The following is a 13,009-nucleotide window of genomic DNA, read 5'->3' as shown; positions in this document are numbered from 1 at the left end:
GGCCGCTCACAACAGGTGCCTAACAAACAGCTGAGGTGTGACAGACTCCTCTACCCCACAGTGTACCCGATTTGTAGCCAATGTCAGCCACCAGCACCAGCCTGACAATGGGATGGCACGTTGTTTAAGCCTTTCTCAGCCTGGTTCCAATACTGATTCCTCCTGGTAATGGTAACCCTGTGAGGGCAGGTATTACAACCCTGTCTTGCAGACCAGTCAACTAAGGCTAAGAAAGGTAAAGAGGTAATTTGCCCACAGGCACATAGTGGGTAACTAGTTGCCAACAGAGCCAGGGCGAGAACTTGAGTCTTCTGACACCCCGCCTAGCGCCTGTCAGCCAGCATGTTCGGTTACCACTGGTCTCCACCTGGCAGGTCAGTGCCTGGGCACTCCCAGGGGTGAAACAGCCTGGACCTCGGCAGCAGGCCCACCCTCAATACAGCATCTGCTGCCCTACAGCTGCAGCCTGCTCCTGGCACAGGGGGGCCTGAGTGTAAGGAGCTGGGCATGAGGGTGGGGAGCCCCAGTCGGCACCCATACCTACCTTTGATGACAAAGGCTTCTGCCAGCAGCCGCATCCGATACAGGGGCTTGTTCCCCACGGACATGTCATCAATCCCAGCCCGCGCGTACATGCTGATGGCATCTCGGTACGAGCCCTCCACGTAATGCAGCTTGCCCAGGATAAGCATGGCCTCATACATGTACTGTGGCTGAAAGAACAAGGACCACATTAGTAGGCTTCTGCCCCAAAGCCCCTGTCCCCACCCCCACCAGGTACCCTGGGATGAATACCACCCCCACTGAGCCATGACAACTCTAAGTCCCTGCTCAGAAGCTCTCTCCTCCTCCCAGAAGCCTTCCCTGACCCTCAAGCTCATGCCAACGGCTCCCTTCTCTCCACACCTGCAGTCCATGGCCTACTTGTTGAAATTCTTATTGAAGTTCTTATAGGAGCCCCTAATTGTTCCATGAGCTGTGTCTTAGGCCCCTAGCTAGATTGTAGGCAGCCTGTGGAGACTAGGCTCTGTCTTCTCTCTTCTGCAGTCCCCAGAGGCTTCAGCCCACGGCTGACACTCAGGAAGGAATTCAGGTATTTGTTCTCAGCACAAGTGGGGAGTCAGGGACCCATCCACGTTTTGTGAAACCTGAAGCTTATAAATCTGAGGGGTCCTCTATACATACATATAGGCATAAACACAAACAAATTAGGTGAGAGGCCTTGGAAAGAGCCCACGCAGGTGAGAGGCCTGAAGGTGAAGCTCCCTCCCACAGCAGGAGGACCTCTATGGGGAGAGGGGTCACATCAGCAGTGTGGGACAGAAGGGAGGACAGCAAAGCCCTGCTGGGCCACCCTCCTCGCCTCATCAGAAGCGGGTGAAAGTGCAGAATCAAGTACCTGAATTCAAACCTGTTCTCTGCCCTACTTTTTCAAGTGCTGTTTATGCCCAAATCTTCACCCCATACAAGGACTCTCAGGGCCTCCCTCAGGGTCCCTCGAGCTCTGGTTGACCCTGCCTGAGAGTCCTAGCCTTTGACGTGGGCCCAGCTCAGCTCCAAGATCTCCCGCCTTCCGAAGCCACTTGCTCTAGCCTATTGCCTCCATATCTGTGCTCAGCTGGCCCACCACCCCTCCGGCCAGGCTCTGGGCATGGTCCCGACCACCAGCATCAGTCCTGTCCACAGAGCTCCCTGGAGATGGCCCCCCCTCCTGGCCTGTCACCAACAGGAGGTGCTGCCTCTGACTCCTTTCCGGACTCTGGGGCACATGTGACCCCAGGGGAAGCCTCCACCACTCCCCACCATTTACTATCCTCTCAAAAGCCAACTAAGATACATGGAGCACAAAACAGCTACATGTTCCTTCCTCGCCGTTTTTTGTAAATACACATGCTGCCTCGGCTCACACAAGTTACCAATCGGGAAGTCTCCCCTTTCCCTCAAGCTATCCAGATTCTCTTCCATCCTTTGGGGCTTTGCTCAGGTCCACTTCCTTTTGGAAGCCTCCTTTCTGCTGAATTCCTGCAATGCCTCTTCCAAGTGGGCCCATTTGGCCTCTGCATGCCTGACCCGCTGACTATTGATTACTTCTCAAAGGCTGACTTTTTCAAGGGCGTTTGCTAGTCTCCCCAAATAGGCCAGCCACTCTCCTGGATCAGGGTTATAGATTACACACCCCCAGAGGCATGTAGCCCATGGACCCTCTAAGATGGGCAACATCTCTGCTGTTCTCCCCACTGGTTTGAAGCCACAGGCACATTTCCTCCCTGCTCAGCCTTGTTTTCCCTGTTGTGAGGACGAGCTCATAATACCAACCCTCATCTCCCATCACAGCAATTCCAAGAGCATTAATAGTGCAAAGTTCACAAAAGAACTTTGAACGTTTCTTTAGAAAGCAGCTAGATAAATACAGGGCATGAGTAATTGTTATTATTATCCTGTTCTACCATAAGTGGGGAATAGGGCAGCTACGCTCAGAAGGACAATTTTCAGGGCGTGATGCAAGGGTGGGGCTCAGTGGTTCCTGGTGGACCGATGACAGTCTATAATAGAGCTTCCACCAAGCTGGGGGAAAATTAAGCACAATGTGCTGGATGTTTCCTAAAGCTAAATGTATACTATTTGAAAAGCTGCCCTTAGTTCTGAAAGCATATGCGTCTTGCTTTTTGGTGTTAGGATGTATTTTCTTTTATGGAATGATGGTAATAGAAGGTGGTACAGTTTTGCTGTTTTATTTTTGTTTGTTTTTTATGTCCGTCCGCATATATGGCAGAATTAAAAGTTGGCTACACTCTGTGGGACCCATGTATTTGAATTTGAAATGTTCTTGGCCTGTCAATCCAACAGTCAGGGAACCACAGAGCCCTGGCCCCGTGGAAGGATGCTGTGCAGGAAGTCACTCCATCTGGGGCATAATCCTTGTGCTGTGGAGCAGGCCTGTCCCCTAGGCTTTGTGCCTCCTTGTCTCTATCAAATAAAGGGAGAATGACCATCAGTGGATGCCCAGGTAAGAGGAGAGAACAGATGAGCAAAAACGTCAGAGGCAAAATGGGACCTACAAAAGCAGGAGTGTCATCATCACAAACATTAACCCAAGTTCCTCTGTCATTATTTTGCCTCCACTCCAGGAATTGGGGAGATAGCACTGAGAAGTGGCAAAGACCATGAGAACTTGGGATGTGAAGATAAACAGGCCTGTGTTTAAGTCCTGCACCTGCTACTGTGGTCCTTGGCTGAGTGACTTAACATCTCCTGGGTCTGAGTTTCTTCACCTGGAAAATGTAGACACTAGGAAATACCATTGAGAGGGTTACCGTGAGGCACCCATGAGATGGTGCGATGCCTGGTGCTCCGTGGAGAACAAGTTATGACAAATGGTTCGTTTGCATCAACCTCTACAGAACTGAGATGGACAGGATCTCAGAGATCACTGAGTAGGTTTCAAACTACACCGAGGTGCCTCAGGGCCCAGCTCTCCACTCTCCTCCTCATCCCATCAGAGATACACGGGAATCTACCTGGGGTTTCGTCTGCTGCCAGGAAAGACCATCCCCAGCCACAGGATTACCCTCTGGCCTTTGGGGTAAGAATGAGAATCACACACACTACTTTTAATGTTTTATTTTGCCTGATCAACATCAAGCTTTTGGCTTTGGCCTGGTAACAGGGAATTTTTCAGTATGTGTCTTTGATGAATAAAGCATGATCAAATTTGTACTTACTACATGTGATGTGGTAGACAAAACAGTTTCTTCAACAATACATGTGGATATTATTCGGCCAATACAAAGAATGAGGCATTGGATGGAGAAAACGCCAAGGGACAGTTCTTATGCAAAAAAGCTACTTGTCAAACATGCATCTTACGACTCTAATAAGAAAGTTTTATATGTGCAAGTGTGTTTTTAACACACAGAGAAAGGCGTATGGGACACACGCCAAGTGGTGACCAGTACTCAACTCTGGGGATGGGAATCAGGTGGGGGTGACAAACAAAAACTTTTATTTATTAGTCAAATTACTTGTGTACATAGTGAATTTTCTACAATAAGCTGGAGTCATTTTTATTTTAAAAACAATTTAAAATTATTTAATGGAGTCTACTGGAAATAAAACAATTAAAAGGGGTCATGGTAGAAAAGGTGGGGACCCACCAATCAAGTCCAACCCTTTTGATTGGCAGATGAGGAACTGGAGGGCCTAAGAGGTCAGGGGACAGGCTCAGGGTCAAGCAGCTATTTTACATTGATGTAAAATCACCCAGAGTTACAATAATCCCTGTCGAGGAGTCTAAAGGCAGCAACCTGAAAACTTCCAGTAAACCCTCCCCGTACTGCTTACAGAAAAAGCTGGACACTTCTTGGTCTGGTGTTCTAGTCCTTATTCTCTGGCTCCAGTGTATTTTTATAAGCTAATTACCCACCATTCCCTGTTGTTCCTACTGATGAACATATTTTAATGCAATTGTTACAAGAGTCCTTCCTTAGATTACACACTGCTTCCTTAGCTTGGAACGTTCTGTCCTATCTCTGTATGTCCATATTCCTCCCTCTTCAGGTTCAAGCCCTCACCCACGGGCCTAATTCTAGTACTACCATCTCCCTGAGTTGACTCCTACCTCACCCCAAGGAGTGCCCCCCGCGGACTTGCCTGCACATGTACACCACGTGTGCGGCATGTGTCACAGTCCGCAATGGACAATCTGACGATGATAGGACTTATCTTCCCAGTAGACCTGCAACCTCCCAGAGGACAGGGTCCATGCTGGACTCATCTTTATTGCCCTCAAAGTACACAACACAATGCTTTGCACATATTAGGTGGCAATCAGATGTGTAGGTCAATACATATATTACTTTGGAACATGTCTTGAAAAATCACATCTTTGGGTCTCTAAAGACATACCAATACCTCGACTATAGCTCATGATGCACTGTCATTTGGAACAGTCTCAAACTTGAATGTGCACATAAATCACCCAGAGAGCTTGTTAAATCCTAACCAGCTCCTAGATGATGCCCATTCTATGGGTGGGTGGACCACACTTTGAGTAGTAAAAGTCTAGAGAAATCTGTGACTTTACTTCCCTCTAAACCTCCCCTCAGTGCCTTGCATACAGTAGGTGCTCAGTAAATGCACATAGACTTAAACTGGCTTGTCATGTTATTGAGCTCTTCTGTCGCTAGCCAACTCTGCACGCTTGCTTATTTCAAATGAGATCTTGGGCTCACTGAGGTTTTATTTCCCTGAGACCCCAAAGAGGACCAGGCACGTACTAGGTCAACCAAGTAGTGTCTAACAGAAATATAACTTAAGCCACATGTGTAATTTAAATTTTCTAGTAAAATTTTCTAGTCACATTAAAAAAGGTAAAAATATGTAAAGTTAATTTTAATAACATTTTACTTAACCCAATTTATCTAAAATATTATCATTTGAACATGTTATCAATGTAAAGAATTAATGATCTTTTACATTCTTTGCTTTGTACTAAGTGTTTGAAAGTCAGTGTGTTTTACACTGACAGCACATCTCAGTTGGGACTAGCCACATTTCAAGTGCACATATGGCTGATGGCGACTATACTGGGCAGCGCATGGCCAGCCCTTAAGAGGCACTTGCTGCTCAGGTGACTGATGACCCAAGGAGGGCTTGACAGCATATAGGAAGCAGGAGAGAGAGAGGAGCGGTGGCCCCAGGATTGGAGGGCTGACAACTCACCGACAGCTTTCCGCGGTTAAGGATACTACTTAGATGGTTTCTGGCTTCATTCATCTTCGGCTCATTCTTCTCCAGCCAAGGGATGGAGTCTTTTATCCTGGCATTATTCTCCTTTAAACACTGTTCCAGGAGGGCCTCAGCCAGGAGTAATTTTCCAAAGTCATCTGAAAAACAGGGCAGTGATCCCCTGAACATGGCAGATATAGAGACTGGCACATGCCCCTTTCCCCATCCACCCTCCCCCACCCCCACACATGAATGGCCTAAGTCTGAGAAAATCAATAAAGACACTGTTTCCACAAACTTAAACAGCATTTAAAGAAAAAAACACAGGCATTCTGTCATGGCACAAGCATAAGTCGCCCTTTTTGGTTTATTTCCTGTTGTTTAGTGGTTGGGGAGGTAGCGTTCCCAGGACTTAGGACAAATTCCCAGAATTTCAGAATTTCAAATGAGGGACAAAGTCACACACATGCCCCACTGTGGGTAATAAATAAGTTCTTAAACCAAGAAGGAATTCTTCCTGAACGAGTGAAGAGGGAAAATATATGAGGTGGTTTAATAATGCATTTTCACGTGCTCCTAATTTCCATGTAACTATAATTGCACTTCTCCAATTTGAAGGTATTTGAACATACCAGGGATAACCTAGCAACCAAAGTGAAGAATTAAAGCCGGAAGCAGATATTCTCGTGTTGCAAGGCAAATCCTGAACATGTTTAGTACTGGCACTTTCTGGAGTTCTCTCACATGTTGGCTGATCTGCAGACCTCATCCCCTGGCAGGTGAATGTATACTGCTTGGTTGTATTTGTTAGCTCCCCACCCCCCACAGTCTTGGGACCACCACAGTTCTGCTACCTACAGCAAAGGTAGCCGGATGGGGTAGGACCCGGATGTTCAGCGTGCAGGGCTTGAGGTCAAGTGTGCTTTCACAACGGCCTCAGGTGGCTGCGCTTGGTGTGACTGGCTCATTGCCCCTCTCCTGCAACCAGAGTGTGGACCAGACCCACCACTCAATACAGGCACCCAATACACAGCTGCCGAGTGAATCAGATGCTCTCCACTACCCCAGCAGGAACCAAGGCTCAGGGAGTTATGTGTCTATCCAAAATGTCTCCAAATGTGTGCTTGGTCCCATCTCTTCACAGAGCTCTTTCTGCTGCCAGGATGGTGTTCTCAGACTTACTTGCGGATGCCACTCACTCCTCTCAAGATGACCTCAGTTTGCTCACAACTCAAAGCCACTGGTCCCAAATTGTGTGCCTCTGAAGAAGACTCTCCCTCCCTAAGGGAGATTTCATGCCAAGAGCATCCCGAAAACCCAGAAGCCAGAAGCCAGTCACAGGAGACTTTCCCTCTGAAGACGCCACAGCCTGTTGGCGGATCCTTTGCTACCTCATGATTTCTAAAACTGACATTTGGAGGAAATGGCCAAAAATGTGCCTGGTTCAAATGAACATCCATTGTTGGTAGAACAGAAGTTGGTAGAACCTCTATAAAGGGCAATTTGGCAACATATATCAAAATTATCTTTGTACATTCCCATTGATTCAGCAGTTCCACTGCTACAGATGTCCTTACACTTGTGTAAAGTGACCTACATATAAGGTCATTCCTGCAGCGTTATTTATAACAGCAGAAAATTAGAGACGACCTTCATGTCCATCAACAGGAGGTTGATTAAAGCATGATTAAAGCAATGCCATGTGGCCAGAAAAAGGAAGCTCTGCATGTGCTGTTATGGAATGAACTAACTCCAAGATAAATTGATATGAAAGCAGAGTACACACATTGAATGTAATGGGCCACTGTGTGCTTATGCGTAAAAATACCCAAAAGGATACACAAATGTCTGATAACCTTGCTGGCTTACAGGGACAGGGGGCAGAGGTGGAGGGAGGCTGGCTTTTCACTCCTTACATCTGGGTACCTTGGAAGGTTGACTCAGGTGAATATATTCCCTAGTCAAAAACAAAAGTTTAAATCAACCCCGGAATGAAAGACACTCTTCTTCATTTCCGAATCTCCGCCTGGAGGAGGGGTGGGCTGCTTACGCAGTGAGTGTCCGAGCGCAGTCCTGGGTGGTGGGCCTCGGGCTAAGTCGCTCTCCCCTACCACCTATTTCACCTCCGTAAAACCTGGGGTGGGGTTAGGAACCAGCTCCTCCCCACGATCCGATGGGCCGGGTCCCCGCCCTCCTCCGCCCAAAGCACCAGCACGCAGCACAACTCCCCGCCCCTTTCGCAGCAGCAAAGCCAACCGGCCACCAGGTCCCGCCCCCCGTCAACCAACTGCCCAACACGGAGCTCCTCACGGCTCATTGGCTCCATTCCTTTTGTGCCAAGAGAAACCAGCTTCCTACCAAGCAACCCTCAATCTTGAAATACTACCCAGGGCACTCACAGCTCCTCAAAATAATGGGAGTGTCTTCTGAACGCTTGCTGCTCTAAGTACGGTCAGTGCAGTGGGGCAGGTCTGTGAGTGAGACCCGATCCCAAAAGGTTAGTGAAGAAATTTTAGAGTACACGTTCACGAAGATTGGTAATAGCATGACAGAATGATTTTGAATCTGTTGAATGGAATAATAAAAAATTGGGGGGTAAACGTCTGTGTACCTTACAAAAGTATCAGAGCACAGCAGCTTGGGAATTTAGAAACAAACATAAAACTGATACTTCAGATTGTTTGAGAAGCACTGTTCTAAAACACAAGAGTGCCTTTTAATGAGAAAGAGAGACTAATATTTGTTGAGGGCCTGCTGACTGCGGGAACTGTATTATATAGATCCTTGAATCAGCATAGCCCTAAAAAGTAGATATTCCCATTTTTATAGATGATAATAAAGATATGCACTATTGTTATGGTCACAATTCATAACAGTAACATATCACAGCCAAAGAATAGTCTTTCTCCCCGGCATCCCATGCAGAGCAGAGCTTCTGGAAATAAAGAACAGTCTAAGAGCTGTAAACCATAGGTTAAAAGCTAATAGTGATTCCAGGGGCAGGGATGAGGATTGTTTTCACTGTCATACTTATGAGTTAGACTATTTTGTAAACCAATACTTCAGGACCTTCTCCAGAGCCGTTTGCCCTCTTCTTCACCCCCCACTCAGTCTCTCTGTGTTTGGTTTAGCAGACACAGTAGGTGTTGGGAATTTAGTTTCTTTTCTTCCTTGCCCAATTTTTCTCCCTGTGCCATTCTTTCTCTTCCTTTCCCCTTTTTTTTCCCCCCATCTCATTATTCTCAACTGGCCAGTCTATGGAACTGAAGGATATTTTGGAATTAAAAGTCTAGATTTTCAGTTGCTAAATAAGAATCCAGGTGGATAGAGGCTTTCCTGTCCTTCTCTAAAGGTAAAGCAAATTGCTTTTATCATCTTGTTGTCCAAAACCTACTCCCTAACCAGTTTGGGTAAAGTCCTCCAGCTTTTCTCCTCCCAGGGGCATTAGGAAGGCATTCCTGCCAGAGGGAGACAGACTCTGGGGACTGATTCTGGCAGCTGAGCCCAGCCCCCTGCTTTTGACAGAGACCTTAACCAGGCCACCACTTAGGAGCTACCCAGTCATCCCACCCCTTTTGTTTGGAAGGCCTCTGGCCTCTAGCATCCTCTCTAGGCCTCTCTCAGGGTACCAGGTCACAGAGACCCTTTCAAGGACACCTGCCTCCTCCCCGGAACCCACATTTACAGGATGGTGCTCCCCTCTCCACAATCTGCCAATTCACTGTTCGTACACCTGGGTCCAGCCAGCAAGCCTGAAACCCAGACCAGGCCCTTCCTCAGTCAGTCAAATGGGGACACAGCGTTCTCCACAGCTGCTCACCTCTCAGGACTGCAGAGGGGCTGGGACCTTCCAACCTTAGAGGAGGAAGAGGCCGAAACTAATGAGAGGCCACCTGCCTCAAACACCACCTCTAACTTCAACTGAAGAGCCACTCAAAACAATCTCCAGTTTAAAAACCAAAAAAAAATCATTCAGTTGGAAAACAAATGGGGGTGGTGAGTGCAGATTAGGACACACTCAAGATGGACAGAGAGGGGCAGAGGTGACACAGCAAGTATAGAAAAAGAGGATCAGAATCTGGTAGGTGAGTATACAGGAATTCACTGCAACATTCTTTCAACTTTGCTGTATTTTTGAAGTTTTCATAATAAAATCGGGGGGGGGGGGCACAGTAAATGTAGTATGTGGCCTTATTTGGATCCTGATTTGAACACATGAACTGTAAAATGTAGTCATTAGATTTCTGGAGGATGTGCTAATGGTGTGGTAGTGATCGTTTTCAAGAGTTCTTATTTAATAATACATACTGAAATATTGCAGTGCCGGGGAGAAATGGGGGAGAAATACTCAAATAAGATTATTTACGAGTTTGTAATCACTGATGCTGATGATGGATACATGAGATTCATCGTTCTCGCTACTTTTTTGATGTTTTGGGAATTTTCCATAATAGAGTTTTCTTTAACCACTTGGATGGGCTCTTTGTTTTTATATGAACAAAACCCCATCACAGCCAACCACACTCTGGGGTTCCCCTGCTCCATCCTGACCAAATCTAAACCGGATGTGAGTTTGAAAGAAAATGTACAAACAGTAGCAACCACCTTCTCCCTGGGCAGGTGGTGGGGAGCAGCCTCCCCAGACAGGAAAAGGGGGTTGGGGCCTCTCTAGCATCTCCTGATCCTTCACTCCCACCAGACCAGAAAGAGGCTCCCCAGCTGGCTCCTCCCCTCTTACTCCCCACAGTGAAATTCATGCTCTGGGATTTTTAGTTTCTGTAAGAAACCGCAGAGATACAGCAGGGCCTCAGTCTGTAAAATAGGGTTCAGCTGGGATTTCGCTCCTCCTCAGCACCTTCCTCCCCTCTCCCAAATTAGGTAACTGTTGAAGCTTCCAGACACTAAGTCTAACAGGTCAGGTGGGACTTTAAGACTCTCCTTCTGGGCTGCAGGGGAGGTTCAGTGCTAACACTCCCCCCAAAACAGGCTCTTAATTCCTTTAGTGATCAAGAAAACTGTGGAGAATCAAAATAGTAGATAATCCAAACAACTGCTCCACGCACAGGCTTTGGGAGTCATTTGTTTTCCTTGCTCATGTGCATGTGTGCATTTTGGGATAGTGTATCTGAATTTAACAGTGGGAGAACAATCGCTCACAGAAACAAACCCAAAAGTTGGCAGGGGAGACCCTACTACCCCTCAAACTCCCTTGTGCTAGTCGGTTCCCATAGTGAAGCCAGGCCAGACGCCATGCCCCAACTCTGTCACTAGTAGACTTTGTGGCAGGGACCCAGGCTTGGGTACATACACAGTATGTGACTTCTCTGTGCCTTGGTGTCCCTATGTTTAAAATGGGGACAATAATTTGCCCTCCACACAGCGCTGTTTACAAAAATTTTTAAAAATAGAGAAAGCATTTTATATCGTACTATTTATAAACGCCATAACCAGTGTTTCCCAATAATACTTCATAGGACATAGTAAGGTAACTGAGAAATGTAGTATTTATACTCTAACCTTGGCTTGTACATCATATGCAGACAAGTATATAAAAGGCTCTGAGAAGTCCTGCAGTTTAAAAAAGTCTGTTTACTGATATTTAATCCATTAAGTCCAATTTCTTAACTTTTTTGTCTCCCTTTCTTCCTGGGATACCAATTAATTAACTACTCAACATCCTCGAGACCCCTGAAGAACAGCTTAGGAAATACAGCCTTGTATGGACTCGAAGAGGCCCAGTTCCCGTCCTGGTCCCAGCATGCTCCTCTGTGGTGCCAACCTGACTCAGATTCCCACACCTCACCCAGGACCCAATACCCTCTGTGTGGGTCAGTTTCCATTCTTACCCTCACCAGTCTCACCCCACCACACACCCCACATAGAGGACAGAGGGGAACCTGCAATTTATCTCTTCTGCCCTGAGGGGGGTGGGCCTCACCAGCTCCTCCCATATATGCACCAGCTCTGGCCATTACCCTCCACTGCCACACTCAGACCTACCTCAGAGGCTCAACCAGACTGTCTGTCCCTGCCATCTAGCGCCCCACCAACGTCCTTCTATCCCTCCTCCTCTTTGGGCGGACACACTCTGCCCTTCTCAACACCAGTCACAGGTCAGTACACATTCTGCTACTTCCTGAAACCCTCTCCCCTTCCTCTGAGTTCCACAGTCTAACACACAATTGCCCTCTGATCACCTCCTTGCCTCCCAATCCATTTTGGCAACTCTTCAAGCTGGGATTTTGTGCTAGATATCTTTGAGAGGTAAGAGTGCACGTGGTTAAAGCATGTACTCAGAAACCTGGGTTCAAATCCTGATTCAAATCTTGTCAGCTGGATGATCAAGTTACTTAACTTCTCTGTGCCTCAGTGTCTTTATCTGTAAGTGAGGTAAACAAGAGTACCTGCTTTACGCGGTTGTTGGGAGGAATTAATAAGTTGATTAAAGTGCTTAGGACAATGTCTGGCACACTGCGCGCTAGATAAGTGTTAGCTATTACTATTACTATCCTTCTTTCTCCCCCACAGTACCTTCCACAGGCAGTCTTTTAAAACGCTTTATATCTGTATTTATTTACTCCCCACCTCCTTCCACAGGGCTCCGAAGTGGCTGCGCACAAAGAGAGGGCTCAGGGAGGGCTCTCCAGGCTGAGCTGAAGGCACCAGGAACAGGATTTGAGATTGGAGGCTGGGGCGGGGTGCTCCCCCACTGCCACATCAGGGTGCTTTCCCGCCCCAGCACAAGAGCCCAGCCCAGCCAAACCAGCCTTACTGCTAAAGCCACCGACTGCCAGGGTTAGATGGGACCCGAGTTCTGCCACAAATGAGGAAACTGAGGCTTACCAGCTCTCTTTCAGCACTTTGCGACCCCCCAACCTGGCGTTCATCGAACCCTCCAACCATGTCTGCTGTGGACATAGCTCCTCTATCAACTTGACTTGAGGAAGAGAGAGGAGGGGCAAGGAGAGACAGAGAGCCTTCACCAGTCGGAGTTTAAGCACCTGGGCGTGTGGGTGGGGGGGAGTGTGAGTGAAGGGGCGGTGCAAGAGTCTAGACGAAGCCCTGATCTGACACGTGCAGATACCACCATTTCCCAGTAGCCTGAGTTGCCCACATGATCCTAAGGGGCAGAGAGCAAAAGCCGTTTATCTTTCTCTCCCCAAAGCTTTATCTTTCTCTTCCCCAACCTGCATGATTTTTGTCCTGGGGCAGAAGAACCTTTCTTACTACCTTGGCTATCCTTAAGATCAACAGCACTACAGGAAGAGTAATACCAAAGACG

At 47.4% G+C, this 13,009-nt stretch overlaps 1 protein-coding gene across 3 annotated transcripts in view; it reads right to left on the bottom strand.

The window, feature by feature from the left end:
* TTC7A (tetratricopeptide repeat domain 7A) overlaps positions 1-13,009 on the bottom strand; it is a 113,423-nt gene that overhangs the window by 99,705 nt on the left and 709 nt on the right. For 2 of the 3 annotated variants that reach the window (XM_074331946.1, XM_019748610.2), the window contains exons 2-3: positions 5,722-5,885; positions 545-713 (exon numbers count right to left, since the gene is read on the bottom strand). In XM_074331946.1, the coding sequence (XP_074188047.1) occupies positions 545-713; positions 5,722-5,885 (333 nt within the window). Of the gene's footprint in view, positions 1-544; positions 714-5,721; positions 5,886-12,570; positions 12,718-13,009 lie in introns of those variants that run through there. The other variant, XM_019748611.2, reaches the window with a different exon arrangement.

This window comes from Rhinolophus sinicus, linkage group LG05 (assembly GCF_036562045.2).
Source record: "Rhinolophus sinicus isolate RSC01 linkage group LG05, ASM3656204v1, whole genome shotgun sequence".
Taxonomy (NCBI): domain Eukaryota; kingdom Metazoa; phylum Chordata; class Mammalia; order Chiroptera; family Rhinolophidae; genus Rhinolophus; species Rhinolophus sinicus.
This window is presented reverse-complemented; position numbering and strand designations above follow the sequence as displayed.